General features: G+C 39.6%; 1 protein-coding gene across 1 annotated transcript in view; it reads left to right on the top strand.

Moving 5' to 3' along the window:
- Nucleotides 1–14192, top strand: part of BEND2 (BEN domain containing 2) — a 62625-nt gene that overhangs the window by 33121 nt on the left and 15312 nt on the right. Inside the window, exons 6-8 of the mRNA XM_073665381.1 lie at nucleotides 1689–2109; nucleotides 5509–5709; nucleotides 8353–8474. Of these exons, the coding sequence (XP_073521482.1) occupies nucleotides 1689–2109; nucleotides 5509–5709; nucleotides 8353–8474 (744 nt within the window). The remainder of the gene's footprint in view (nucleotides 1–1688; nucleotides 2110–5508; nucleotides 5710–8352; nucleotides 8475–14192) is intronic.

The following is a 14192-nucleotide window of genomic DNA, read 5'->3' as shown; positions in this document are numbered from 1 at the left end:
CTTTTTTTTTTTTTTTTACTATAGATGCTGCATTTAAAGCATCGAAGTTGTTCACACATTGTAAATCCATGCCGGTTGCATGGATTTATATTGTGTGATCAACTTGTCAAGCACTTTTCCAATTGATGCTCAAAATCGCTTGGGAAAGTGCTTGAAAAAACGCATGTAAAAATGCTGAAAAAACGCTTCTCTCTGGCAGAAAAAACGCATGTAAATCTGCATGCGTTTTTTCTGCCAGAGAGAGGCAAAAACGCTCTGCATCAAATCTGCTACGTGGGCACATAGCCTAAAGGGCCTGGTTTCATCCTGCATAAAAATGGAAAAATGTAATAAAATGATGAAAAAAAAGTAGAAAATACATGAGGTATTGGTCGACATTTTGGCCAAAATATGCTCGTAATCCACGTCAAGGGTCCTCATTATCTTGTGAGTTCCGAAACTAAAATCAAAAATGGCTTACAGAAAGACATAACATTCCAAAAACAACAGAAAAAAGGCAGCCTTACTCACCAACACCAGCTCACAAAACCAATATACCACAGGATGGAGCTGAGCCAGCACAGGTGCAAAATACTGATGAAAACCAGTGATACACCTACCATTCATGGAGGGGGTGGCTGCCTATATTAAAAATACATCTCTCTTTATTGCACATTGTCATTCAGGATGCAGCCAGACCTTTTCGAGTTGGCCAGGTAAATTGGGGTATCTGTCCTTGGGAGTGTGCTGATATAGGGCAGCCTGCCTGATCTAAAAGTATGGGCATCACTTACAGGTTGTAAGCCAGACACTGTGCACTACTTGTGTGTGACCAGCGCCCTATACAACTTTCATCTGTGTGCTTTTATAATACTGGGCAACCACACCCTCCATGTATGTGCCCATGATGAGCTTTTGGTGAGTTTTTGATGCAGCGGCTTACAGATCTAGCAAAGTGGATGGGATTTATAGTAATGTCATGCCCACTGTGCTTCTTTTTTTACTCATTGTAAACTGACCTGCGGTGCGTGTTTCAAATATGCAGCATGTCAATTTCTCTTGCAGGTACGCTGACTTTTCTGTGCGGATTTTCCCCATAGACTTGCATTAGATGGGGAAAATCTGCAGGTTAAAAAAAATGCACATGCGTTCGTTTTTAGTGCATTTCCGCTGTGGAAGCTCATCAAAAATTCATGTAATCTGCACCTAAGTATATCCATAAAGATTTGTAAGAGCAAAAAAACAAGAAGGATCAAAGCAGCGGTATTTAATCCAAAAATGGACAAAAAATGCAGCATCAAAAATGCAGTAAAAACTCATGTTCAAAAAATACACTTAACTATACAGTGAAAAAACGCAAGTAATCGAATTCAAATAATCGGTGCAGAAATGGTGCAGCGTCAAAAACTCTCCAAAAGTTCATTGTGGGAACGTAGCCTGAGGGTGCAGTCAGACGGCCATATAACACAGACGAGAATCTCATCACAATGCTCGAACTGACCTGAGTGTGACGGCATGCATTTCTATGCAGCTGTCAAGCTCGGGTCAGGAGAGCTGCCGGCCAGTCGAGCTGCCGGCCAGTCCATGCACTGCGATGCGATTGTCGTCCATGTTGTAATTGCAAAACAATTATTGCAAAATTATTCACACCATTTTAATAAGTGTTTGGGTTATTAAACATTCTCTTTTATTTCATTATGCCTGCACAGAGACTAGCTCACTTTCCACCAAGAGCTCCCAGCTCACTGATACTACAGCCTTTAAGGAGCACTCTACGAAAACTGCATCCGATCACCAAAAAATGTGAGCCCGTTCCTTCATTGCCACTTGCAATGGAAGCTCAGCAGACTCTTCACAGATCAAGTCCACCTCTCCCTACCATTGTATCCACCCATTCTTTGCAGCCCATCATTACCGTGTCAGATGAAGAAAATAAAGAAGTAAAAATTGAAACTTTGCCTGAAAGCACATGTTCTTCTCCACCTATTATCACCATGCCTCTTGCATCGTCATCAAAGGGAAAAGTAAAGGCAAGGGGAGCTACTGCTGAGATCGAACCATTGATAATGCCAACAAATATTACAAGTGAAGAATTACCATCATCTTCAGTTCAACTGGATCCAATACATGGTGAGTTACATGTGGAAGCCCGTCCCCTTCCATTCCCTCTCTTCTCCCCCAAAAATTTCTGTTTACCAAGTGACGAGTCATATTTTTAAGTTAGTGTTCAAAATCGTTTTACGTCATCATTCACTTATACCTGCTGTCTTCTCCAAAATAAGCTTCAGCCTTTTCAGTTTAGTCGATGCAAATTTTAAAGGACTTTGACATCAGTGACCTTTAGTCAATAAGCCTTTAGTAGAGTCTAACTGGCAAACTTTTTAGGAATTTTTTTTTTTTTTTTCTTCACAAAAATTATTATTCAAAAAAATGTACATAAAGCTGAAAAAGATTGATGTTTCTCAGCCATTGGCACTATTTTCTTTTATATAACCAGTTCTTGGAATTGTCTTGGGATCAAGACTTTAGATATATAAAAGGAAGACTTTTTATTTTGTTTCTGTTTTTTTAATTTATTACATTTGTTTTCCTTTTATGAAAAAGGACACCCAGACACAGCCCATATTGATATCATTAATAATGTGTGATATTTCACAAAAAAAGCTGTGCACTTTTTAACATCTAATGAAGTAGTTGGTAATAGAAATTTATACTGTTTTCGGAGAGGAAAAAAAATGAGCATTATTCCTTACTAGTTTCTGATACGATTTTGCCAGCCCTTTCCTTCTTAATCTTTCATGCTTGTGAACTTTGGCAGCAGATTCAACTGTTAGGTCATTTATATAGATGAAAAGTAGTCTTTTATATTAGCCTTGATCTTATGCTTAATCATATTGCAATCAGAACTATCATACATTATAACTATATATATATATGTATATGTATATATATATATATATATATATATATATATATATATATATATATATATATATATATATATATATATATATATATATATATATATATAAATAAAATGTGTGTGTGTTTTTTTTTTTCCAGCTCCGATTGGATCGCAATCGGACTGAAAAAAAACCCAAAAAACGTGGCATTCTGTGATTGCATGTGGAATTTGGATCGCACGCACCCATATAGGTCTATGGGTGCGTGTGAAACATTGCACTGTGCTGGGATGTCACCTGAGTGCAGTGCGATTCCTGCCGACGCCGGCAACAGAGGAGATGGAGAAATTAATTTCTCAGTCTCCTCCACAGCTACAGTTGTGCTCAAAAGTTTACATACCCCGGCAGAATTTTTCCTTTCTTGGCCTTGTTTCAGAGAATATGAATGATAACAAAAAACTTTTTCTCCACTCACGGTTATTGGTTGGGTGAAGCCATTTATTGTCAAACTACTGTGTTTTTTCTTTTTAAATCTTAATGACAACCAAAAACATTCAAATGACCCTGATCAAAAGTTCATTTACCCCAGTTCTTAATACCGTGTATTGCCCCCTCTAACATCAATGACAGCTTGAAGTCTTTTGTGGTAGTTGTGGATGAGGTTCTTTATTTTCTCAGATGGTAAAGCTGCCCATTCTTTTTGGCAAAAAGCCACCAGTTCCTGTAAATTCCTGGGCTGTCTAGCATGAACTGCGCACTTGAGATCTCCCCAGAGTTTCTCAATCAATGATATTGAGGTCAGGAGACTGAGATGGCCACTCCAGAATCTTCACTTTGTTCTGCTGTAGCCAATGATAGGTCGACTTGACCTTGTGTTTTGGATTGTTGTCATGGTGGAACTTCCAAGTACGTCCCATGCGCTGCTTCCAGGCTGATGAGTGCAAATTTGCCTCCAGTATTTGCTGATAACGTGCTGCTTTCATCTTTCCTTCAACTTTTACCAAGTTGCCTGTGCCTTTGTAGCCCACATATCCCCAAAACATCAGCAATTCACCTCTGTGCTTTACTGTAGGAATGGTGTTCCTTTCATCATAGACCTTGTTGACCTCTCTCCAAATTTAACGTTTATGGTTGTGGCCAAAAAGTTCAATTTTGGTCTCATCACTCCAAATTACCTTGTTCCAGAAGTTTTGAGGCTTGTCTCTGTGTTTGGCGTATTGTAGGCGAGATTTGTGGCATTTGCCCAGTAATGGCTTTATTCTGGTGACTCGATCATGCAGCCCATTTTTCTTCAAGTGCCTCCTTATTGTGCATCTTGAAACAGCCACACTGCTAGTTTTCAGAGAGTCCTGAATTTCAGCTGATGTTATCTGTGGGTTTTTCTTTGCTTCCCAAAAATTTTCCTGGCAGTTGTGGCCGAAATTTTTGTTGGTCTACCTGACCGTGGTTTTATTTTTACACAGCCCCTGATTTTCCATTTGTTAATCACAGTTTTAAACGCTGCTCACTGGCATTAGCAATTCCTTGGATATTTTTTTGTAACCATTTCCTGTATAATAGAGTTCAACTACCTTTTTCGGTAGATCCGTTGACAATTCTTTTGCTTTCCCCATGACTCACAATCCAGAAACGTCAGTGGCTGGATGAAAGATGCTAGAGTCTGTCTGGATCCCAGAAACTCACTCAGCTTTTATGCACACACACTGATTACAAGTAAAGCGGTCACAGGTGAGGATGTTACCTTTAGTAGCCATTCAAACCTATTTGTGTCAAATTCTGTGCATGTTATCAGGCCAAAATCATCAGGGTTTGTGAACTTTTGATCAGGGTCATTTGGATGTTTTTGGTTGTCATTAAGCTTAAAAAAGAGAAAACACAGTAGTTTGACAATAAATGGCTTCATCCAACCAATAACCATGAGGGGAGAAAGTTTTTTTGTTATCATTCATATTCTCTGAAATAAGGCCAAGAAAGGAAAAATTCTGCCGGGGTATGTAAACTTTTGAGCACAACTGTATGCTTCGATTCTCTGATGCAAGAGGATCAAAGCACAGAGCACTGACCCTCGGCTCCCGCTCGCAGCAGAGCAGGAGCCGAGTGTCATTAGCATATCGCATCCAATGCTCTTGCATCGGATGTGGTAGACTAGTGGGACCCCCGGCCTAAGGTTAAGAACTTGTTGTTGGATGAAACCGCACCATGTTATTGCCTTGTAAATGTTGGCTGAGATCATTTCTGCATCAAAGGCTCCACTAGGAGCTTCTGTCACATATTTTGTCATATACCGCACGCATCACAGTTCTTTCCACCAAACCAATAGAACCCAACAGAGCTCGGTCAGGCAGCTGTCATTTGTGTCTGTCGTTTGACGGAACAGAAAACCAGAAAGGATGATGCAGATGTGGATTCCCCCTATTGGGGTAGCGTGGGGGATCTGTAGACAGTAGCACAGATCTTTGCTTGGTGCTTCCATGTCGATTTAACAACAAGCACAGAGTGATATTGCTCTTCCCTCCTGACATTTTTTGGACTTAAATGGAGTCATAGTGTGAATTTTATTTTATTTTCTTTATTTATATTGACAATATTATACTTTCTGAGTGTTCCTCAATTGCTTTATTGTCAGAGTTTCTTGGTGATCCAAGTAGGAAGATCAAAGTCCCAGGAAGCTTCTTGGTGAAGGCAAGACTGAAGGCACAGCCAAAGTATGCCGCTCGTTACTTGGTTCGTGCCTTGTTCACCAAAGAGGCGTTGGTGAGCAGTGCTACTGAAGGAAGTGTACAAGGATTACTGGCACTTGATGCCAACAAGATTGCAGGAATAAGAGGTAATGTAAATTGAAATGTTTTTTAAAGGGACTATCTGGTTCTTTAAAATTGATAGCCTATCCCTAGTATGGACCATCAGTGTTAGATAAATGGGTTCTGACTTTCAGTAACCCTGATGATCAGCAATTTAGGGTTCCATCATTGTTTACCAGGTACAGCTTCATCCTTTTAATAGTAACTGTAACTTCCAGCTTAGTCTAATGGAATGAAGCTGTAGTAAACTGTAATACCATGCACAGCCGCTACTAAAAGTACAGATCATTAAAGGCGATGCGAGACTTGTCCCACCTTTATTACTTTCATTCATTCAACGGATGATCTAATATAATATAATTGATGGCTGAAAGTAGGCTACCATTTTCAACCAGCCGAATTACTGCCTTTTAACTTTTGATTGATAATAACTGAACACATAATATGGAAAGTTGGGGATATCCAGAACAACAAGGGAACATCACAATTTACATCCATGTGGGAAACTTCATGGTTACCTAACCTTTCTTTATTTTAAGGGCTTCAGTGATTTGAAGAAAATTGAATGTAGGGGAATAACTTAGTTATTGGATAATGTTATGTTTAAGTTCTGTCTTCAACTGCAGCCAAAGCTTGCTATTGGCTCCATTGATTTCTATAAATACCTACAAGTGGGACATGCCAGTGGTGCTGATTACAAGGAAGGGAGTAGAGAAGGTATCAAGGGTAACAAGGTCCTAAACCTAATCTGTAAATTAGAACATTCCTCTGGAATTCTATCCATGGTCTATGGGTCTCTATTGTGTTTAATTCTAGATAATTATTCTGTTAAATGTAGAGGAAAGTGGGAAGGGGAAATTGGCCCTATAGAGGAATGAAAATGGCAGAAGTTATTAGTGAGGATTTCACATTTATCTTATGGGGAGGCACATTGACTGTTACACTTATATTTAATACACAGAGTTTATTGAACCCCAAAATTCTTATATGTAGTGGGAGTGCGAGCTGATGCCATTTGTCTTAGATGTAGTGCTGGTGTTGCCACACTACTCCACATTGCTTGGACTTGTCAAAAACTTGAATGATATTGGAAAGGGCGGTGGCCATTATCAGCCAAGCATTTGAGTTTTCAATTGAGCTGACTCCTCTGGTGTGTGTACTTTGTTACATGGAAAACTTGCAAACAAATGATCCGGGTAAAATACCAATTGCCTGAATGCTTTATAAGGCTGGTAAGCTCATTGGACAGCACTGTGTGTATATGTATGTGTGTATAAATGGAGATGTAGATTGATTGTATTCAACCTGGAAAAAGGAATATATTGGAAAAAGGGTATTATCAACAAATTCAAGTCGATTTGGGCACCATGGTTTGATACTCCTGGTTTGCATTCTAGAGAATTCTTAAGCTTCTGATTAGGCTTAGCCTAATAATCTATAAGTTGCTTCAGAGGCAATGATAAACATGGTATAGTATATACAGGTTAGGCTGGGCTAATCTGGTCAGTATTTGTAGACCACAACTAAGGCTATGTTTACACGTTGTGAAAAATTTCCTTTTACAAATCCACCTGTGAACTTGGCCTAAGGCTGTGTGCCCACGTAGCGTTTTTCAAGCGTTTATGCTGCGGAATTTCCGCAGCGTAAACGCTTGTGAAACGCTAGGTAATCCGCACCCCATGGTCCCCAAGGGGATTCCGCATGTTCTATGCACATGCTGCGGATTTTTCCGCAGCGTTTATGCTGCGTACAAAAATCCGCAGCATGTCATTTAATTTTGCGGAAGCGCAGCGGAACTCCCGCCATTAACTTGCATTGAGACGCATAGAAACCGCGACTGTACATTTGTACAAGCTTCTTCTATGCGTCTCTATGTGCGGATGGTACCCAGTTCTGGAGGAGAGGAGACTCTCCTCCAGACCTGGGTACCATTGTACCTGTAAAAAAAGAATAAAATAACAAATAAAGTTTATACTCACCTTTCCGAAGGCTTCTCTCTGAATGCCGGCATCGCTGAAGGACCTGCGGTGACGTCACAGTCATGTGACCGCAGGCCCTTCACCGCTCTGTCTCGCGATATGCCGGCAGCCGGGAACCAGACAGGAACGAGCGCTGCAGCACACGCCGGGGCCTCGGGGGTGAGTATAGCTTTATTTGTTTTAATTTTTACAGTTCACACTGTATAAATCCATGCCGTTTGCATGGATTTATACAGTGTGACCTAGTTGTCAAGCACTTTCCAAGTGATGCTATCGCCTGGAAAGCGCTTGTCAATCTGCATACGGAAACGCATGTGGATCCGCATGTGGATCCGCATGTATTCTGCAGGAAAAACGCATGCACAATCCGCATGCGTGTTTTCTGCCAGGGAGATGCAGAAATGCTGCAGAAATTTTCTGCTTCATTTCTGCATCGTGGGCACATAGCCTAAGAGTAGAAGCTACACAAAGAAAATTACAATGAGGTTAGCTCCTTAGTTAGGATTACTGCAGTGTGAGCGTGGACTTAAACAGGTTACAAACTAGTTTCTCAGTCATAAGAGCGCCACAATGGCTTTGTACATTAATTGTTGTAGTGAATCTGACAACATCAATCTCCTATTTAAAGGGGTTGTCCACTACTTTTATATGGATGACCTTTTAAGCTTAACTGCTGTCTTTGTTTTGCAGAATTTCTAGCATCTGTATTTCCTGAATGTGATCTTAGTGAATATGGAAAAGATTGGAAAACCTGTACTACAAATGTTAATGCATTGATTCGATGTTTGCATTTAGAATCAAAGAAAAGTATAGTAAGTTTTTTTTTTATTTTTTTTTTATTATTATTATTATTATTATTACCCTGGATAAAATAGCTTTTTTCTTATGTGAAGTGTATTTTCCTACATTGTTTTTTTTTTCTTAGAACTGTAAGTTGTATGCAGTAGAGAACATGATTATCCTTTGTTGTATAGAAATCTTTAATTTAATAATTCATTAATTCCAAGAAAGGTGACAGAAAAATCTGAATTATTGATACTTATATTGATACTTATAGGATTGAGTTCTTCACAATTACTACACTTATAAAGGTTAATCTGCACTGATCAGTGATGACATTAAAACCACTGACAAGTGAGGAGAATATTATCATGTGACAATGGCACCTGTCAAGAAGTAGTGTCTATGTATGTCATTATAGCAGTAAGTGACCATGCAAACTAGCAGTGATCACCCAAATAATCAAGTCACCAAATAATTATCAATAGCAACAATGATCTATAAAAATATATATCAATTTATTGAGTACAAATAATTCCTGACACATATACACAAAATGACAAACCGACAAATAAATAAAACACCATTAAAAATAGTAGTGGGAGAACACCACTGTCTAAGGAGCCAGCTGGTACACTGAAAATGGAAAATAATGAAGCAATGTGTAATAATACAGGAATAAGGCAAAAAATGCGTAATACCAAACGCACAGGCTCAATACAATATCTGTGATGGTCAAAACTACAAAGACCCTGCAGTGCATGCAACAGAGAGGAGAGTAGCTAACAGAAGGCGTGTAAAATACACCAATGGCTGAAAAAGCAAAATATAGCTTAAAGTGCCTACAGACAGACTAATGCAACCATTTTCAATAACAGGGAGCCAAGCCAGTGGAATGAAAATGCATACATAAATAAATGAATAATCCAGTAGCACAATATCCTTTACCACACAATGGGAAATGCCCCCGCATAAAAAAGATGCACAGTCGCTGTGGATGGCCAAATTTGCCCCCAAAGCTAACTTATGAACATGTCTGCAGCAGGGCCTAGGACAAACAGGCACTTTAAGCTATATTTTGCTTTTTCAGCCATTGGTGTATTTTACACGCCTTCTGTTAGCTACTCTCCTCTCTGTTGCATGCACTGCAGGGTCTTTGTAGTTTTGACCATCACAGATATTGTATTGAGCCTGTGTGTTTGGTATTACGCATTTTTTGCCTTATTTCTGTATTATTACACATTGCATCATTATTTTCCATTTTCAGTGTACCAGCTGGCTCCTTAGACAGTGGTGTTCTCCCACTACTATTTTTAATGGTGTTTTATTTGTTTGTCGGTTTGTCATTTTGTGTATATGTGTCAGGAATTATTTGTACTCAATAAATTGATATATATTTTTATAGATCATTGTTGCTATTGATAATTATTTAGTGACTTTTGATTATTTGGGTGATCACTGCTAGTTTGCATCTCCTCTCTTTGTTGTTTTCATACTTGCTATTCTATGAGATGCTACAGGTAGATCCCGATTATTAGATGGTGCCCTCTTCATTGTTTGGTGAAGCAGTAAGTGACCAGTCACTTCTTAAAATTTTAGATGTTTGCTAGTGATGGCGCATCTTGACAGATCCTAGAGAAGAGCTACTGTACCACAAATTGGTGTAAAGGTAGAAATGTGTCCGAACACACCATGCATCGCTGAGCATTGGAATGATGATGTGATCTGGTTTGCAGGGTCAATGTTAGACAAAGTTTGGCCCTGGGCAAAAATTAAAAGTGGGCCCCTTCTGTGTTCTGCATTTGTTTACCAACCTCTTTACACAGATTAATGAACAGTGATTGGGGTAGGATGATTACAAATAGATTGCTCTGCCCCATACTTATGTCATTAGCAGGACATGTCCTATATACACGTGGCAATATGAGGAAACAAAAGTAATTTTTCTCAGCAATAAACAATCCAATCACCAGATGAATGAGCATCATTTTGCTGGTTTGTTTGGTATTAACCCACAAACTTTATCTGCACTTTTGCTATTTATAAGTGTGGATGCTACACACACTGTATATGAAAAAAAACCTAAAGAAATTAACTGGGATATAAGTTGGTGTGCATGCAGCATGTAAGCGCATGTTCACACTGGCCACTAAACAGACAAAACCCAAGATAAAAACATGAGCAAATACCCTGCAGTAAATAAATGACAATAGTGCATGAAAATAATATAGGGCAGTCATGGCGAACCTATGGCACGCGTGCGAGAGTGGGCACGCAGAGCCCTCCCAATGGGCACACGCGCCATCTCCTCTGCACGCGCGCTCTCCCATCAGGGTGCGCGGCCTGATGGGAGGGCGCGCTTGCAGAGGAGAGGGACCGCGACGCTAGTGCCCGCATCAGTCTGCGTGCGTGCCCACAGGTAGAACTGTGATATAGGAAGAGACAAGATCAGCTTTGGAACGGGCAGAAGTGAGTAGTTATTTTTATTTTTTTAATCTGGGACTTTTACACTGTATGGAGCATCATGCGGGGCCATTATACAATATGGAGCATCATGCGGGGCCATTATACAATATGGAGCATCATGTGGGGCCATTATACTGTATCATGTGGGGCCATTATACTGTATGGAACACTATGTGGGCACATTATACAGTATGGAACACTATGTGGGCACATTATACAGTATGGAACACTGTGGGCACATTATACAGTATGGAACACTGTGGGCACATTATACAGTATGGAACACTGTGGGCACATTATACAGTATGGAACACTATATGGGCACATTATACAGTATGGAGCATCATGTAGGGCCATTACACTGTCTGGAGGACTATGAGGGGCCAATTACATTGTCTGGAGGACTATGTGGAGATTACAGTTGGAGAATCATACTGTGATGGGGTCAACATTCTTTTTTGGGGAGATTGAGGGAGAGAGGTGCAGTAGGGTCATCATATTGTTCGTGTGGGGGTGTCATACTGTGTTTGGGGGCACTTTTGTTCGCATCATACTTTATTATCTGTTTTATTCAAGGTTTTTAACCTTTGTTATTACATATTTAAATTAGGCCATTGAGCCATATGCTTTTTACTGCTCTTACATAACATATTATATTATTCAACTATAATTCCAAAAGTTAATCGTTTTATTTGATAAGGAAAAACTTCCTCAATTGTAGACATTTTTTAACACATTTCAAGGTTGGTGAGCGACTTTGTCCAAGCTTTTAACTTTGGCCCTCTGTGTATTCTCATCATGATAAAGGGTTACAGTTGCAAAGAGGTTGTAAAAACAAACAACTTTGCAGTTTTACTTTTGATTAAAAATCCTCTCCATTCTCAAGAACAGACCTCTACTGCAATCGGTGGTTAGTACAGTATCTTAGGCTTGGAGTGCAGTGCTTACAAGCTCTTTTCTATAGTCTCTGTAGATCGCAAATGACTGAGTTGTTTTTCTAAACTAAAACCTAAGTATTCAGGATAAATTGCCATGTTGGCACTTTGCGATAAATAAGTGGGTTTTGGATTGCAGTTTGGGCACTCGGTCTCTAAAAGGTTCTCCATCACTGCTATAGGACATAGATCACTACACCTACTAACCGAACTTGTAGGAGTACGAGCTATGGGGGACTCAGGATACCTTGTATAGAGATAATTTGGGGGCCACAATAATTATGTTTATCGCCTGTCCTGTGAATTGCTGGTAAATGCATATGATCGGATAAACCACTACTCGGACAATCCCGTCTCAACTCAAGCTCTACATCCTTGCACTGCCGGTGGAAAAGAATATATTCAAGGGTGAGCTGGGTAAAACTTATTTCTATTTCTAGCTTTTTAACTATGTTTTTCTCAAAAATACCACCACATTTCAGAGTCAAACATACCTGGCTGAGATCGGGCAGCATGTATCAGCTGTCATGTTCTTTTTAATTTATATATTTTTCCTGCAGTAACTCTCTTCCAGTCATTGAAGTGACATTGAGTCTGTGACCAGTCAGTGCTCACTAGACAGTGCCCACGCTGTGATCACACCCACCGCTCTGTGACGTGTGTAGTGCGTATAGTGTGTGTAGAGCAGAATGCCAGTCATGGAGAGGTGGTTGTGATTACAGCACTCTCACTATGTAGTGAGCACTGACTGTTCACAACCCTGACATCTCATTGCTAATTAGATTTCTGCACATTTAAAACAGTATTTATCACCAGATTTTTTGGATCAATTTTTTATTTTACTTAAAAAAAAAACCTACTCCAAATGGCATTTTGTTAACCAAGATTTAGGAAGTTCAATTTTGAAATGCTACTAACTGGTCGACAAAGTAAAATGCAAATTAATTACCTAAATCAATTCAATCAGAATTTTTATTAACCTCCATAAAGACTGACACTGCTTTTCTGCATCTTATTTTTCTGGTAATGTATCACAGCTTTGTTTTCAAAGCCAATCAATCAGAAGTTTTGCAAATAACTTTGTAATTCTCATATCTTCTACTCTCAGAAGACATTCATTACATCATTCCTTTCAATATTGTCTCCTGGTTCTGGCCAAGTCTGGGGTTTGTATCCCATCACTGCGTTCTTCTATTTGCCTTCAACTGTCCCATATATACTGGTTACGGTGCTTCCCTTCACTGTCTGGATCCCGGGGCAGAGTTCAGTATAGGAAGCATCTGCTTTTTTCCCCCTTTCTTTGCTGTATTCTTACAGCATGACTATGTAATAGCTCTGTATGTGTTGTGTCTATCCTCTACAGCCTTCCAGTCTATCAATATAATGGCCATCTCTGCTCCTGGACACTTTCCTTCTCCACATACACCAACTTTCCAGCCACTCTGAGAAATAGTCTCCTTCTCCTAGCTTACAAAGTACCATTGTTTTTCTGGCATGACTAGACATCACCTATTAGAACTCCCATTACTTGTATCTCTAGAGTCCATACATATTTTTGAAGTTGTAATCCTCTCGAATATATGGCTTTGATAAGGAAACGGGTTTGTATATCGTATTTGCTGGCAGATACAGTGGATACTTTATTTAGTTCATGGGATAACCATGGTGTTGGTTTTGTCTACATCTAAAGAGAGCTTGCACACTCCTGCCTGTCCACACAGACCACATCCATGAGAACTTTCATGAATTCATGGTTATCCTCTGATAATTTTCTTGCCCCCTCAGCATCTGCACTTTATCCCTGTATTTCTGATTATTTCCATTCAGCATCATGAGCACATACTCTCCAGCGATATCCTCATTTAAAGTACATTTGAAGGAGAGCTTGCATCCTCCTGTCTATGCAGGCCACATCCATGAGGACTTCCATGAATCCATGGTTCTTCCGCTGATCATTTTCTTGGCTCCTCTGCACTTTATCCATTTATTTCTGACTATTTGAGTCCATTCAGCTTCATGAGAACATACTCTCCAGCAATATCTTCATCTAAAGTACCTTTGAAGGAGAGCTTGCACCCTCTTATCCACAAGGTCCAAATCCATGAGAACTTCCATGAATTCACGCTTTTTCCTCTGATAATTTTCTTTGCCCCTTTGCACTTTATCCCTGTATTGCTGATTATTTATGAGTCCATTCAGCATCATGAGAACATACTCTCCGGCAATATAACCCACTGTCCTAAGGATGTACCTTTCCAGCCAGAACATGTTTTCAACTCCAAATAAAACCGTCACTTTAGAGATCAAAGCAACAAAATCACCTGCTGAGCAGAAAATGACTGAAGGTTC

This window comes from Phyllobates terribilis, unplaced genomic scaffold (assembly GCF_046119375.1).
Source record: "Phyllobates terribilis strain yellow unplaced genomic scaffold, ASM4611937v1 Scaffold_2__4_contigs__length_985480577, whole genome shotgun sequence".
Taxonomy (NCBI): domain Eukaryota; kingdom Metazoa; phylum Chordata; class Amphibia; order Anura; family Dendrobatidae; genus Phyllobates; species Phyllobates terribilis.
This window is presented reverse-complemented; position numbering and strand designations above follow the sequence as displayed.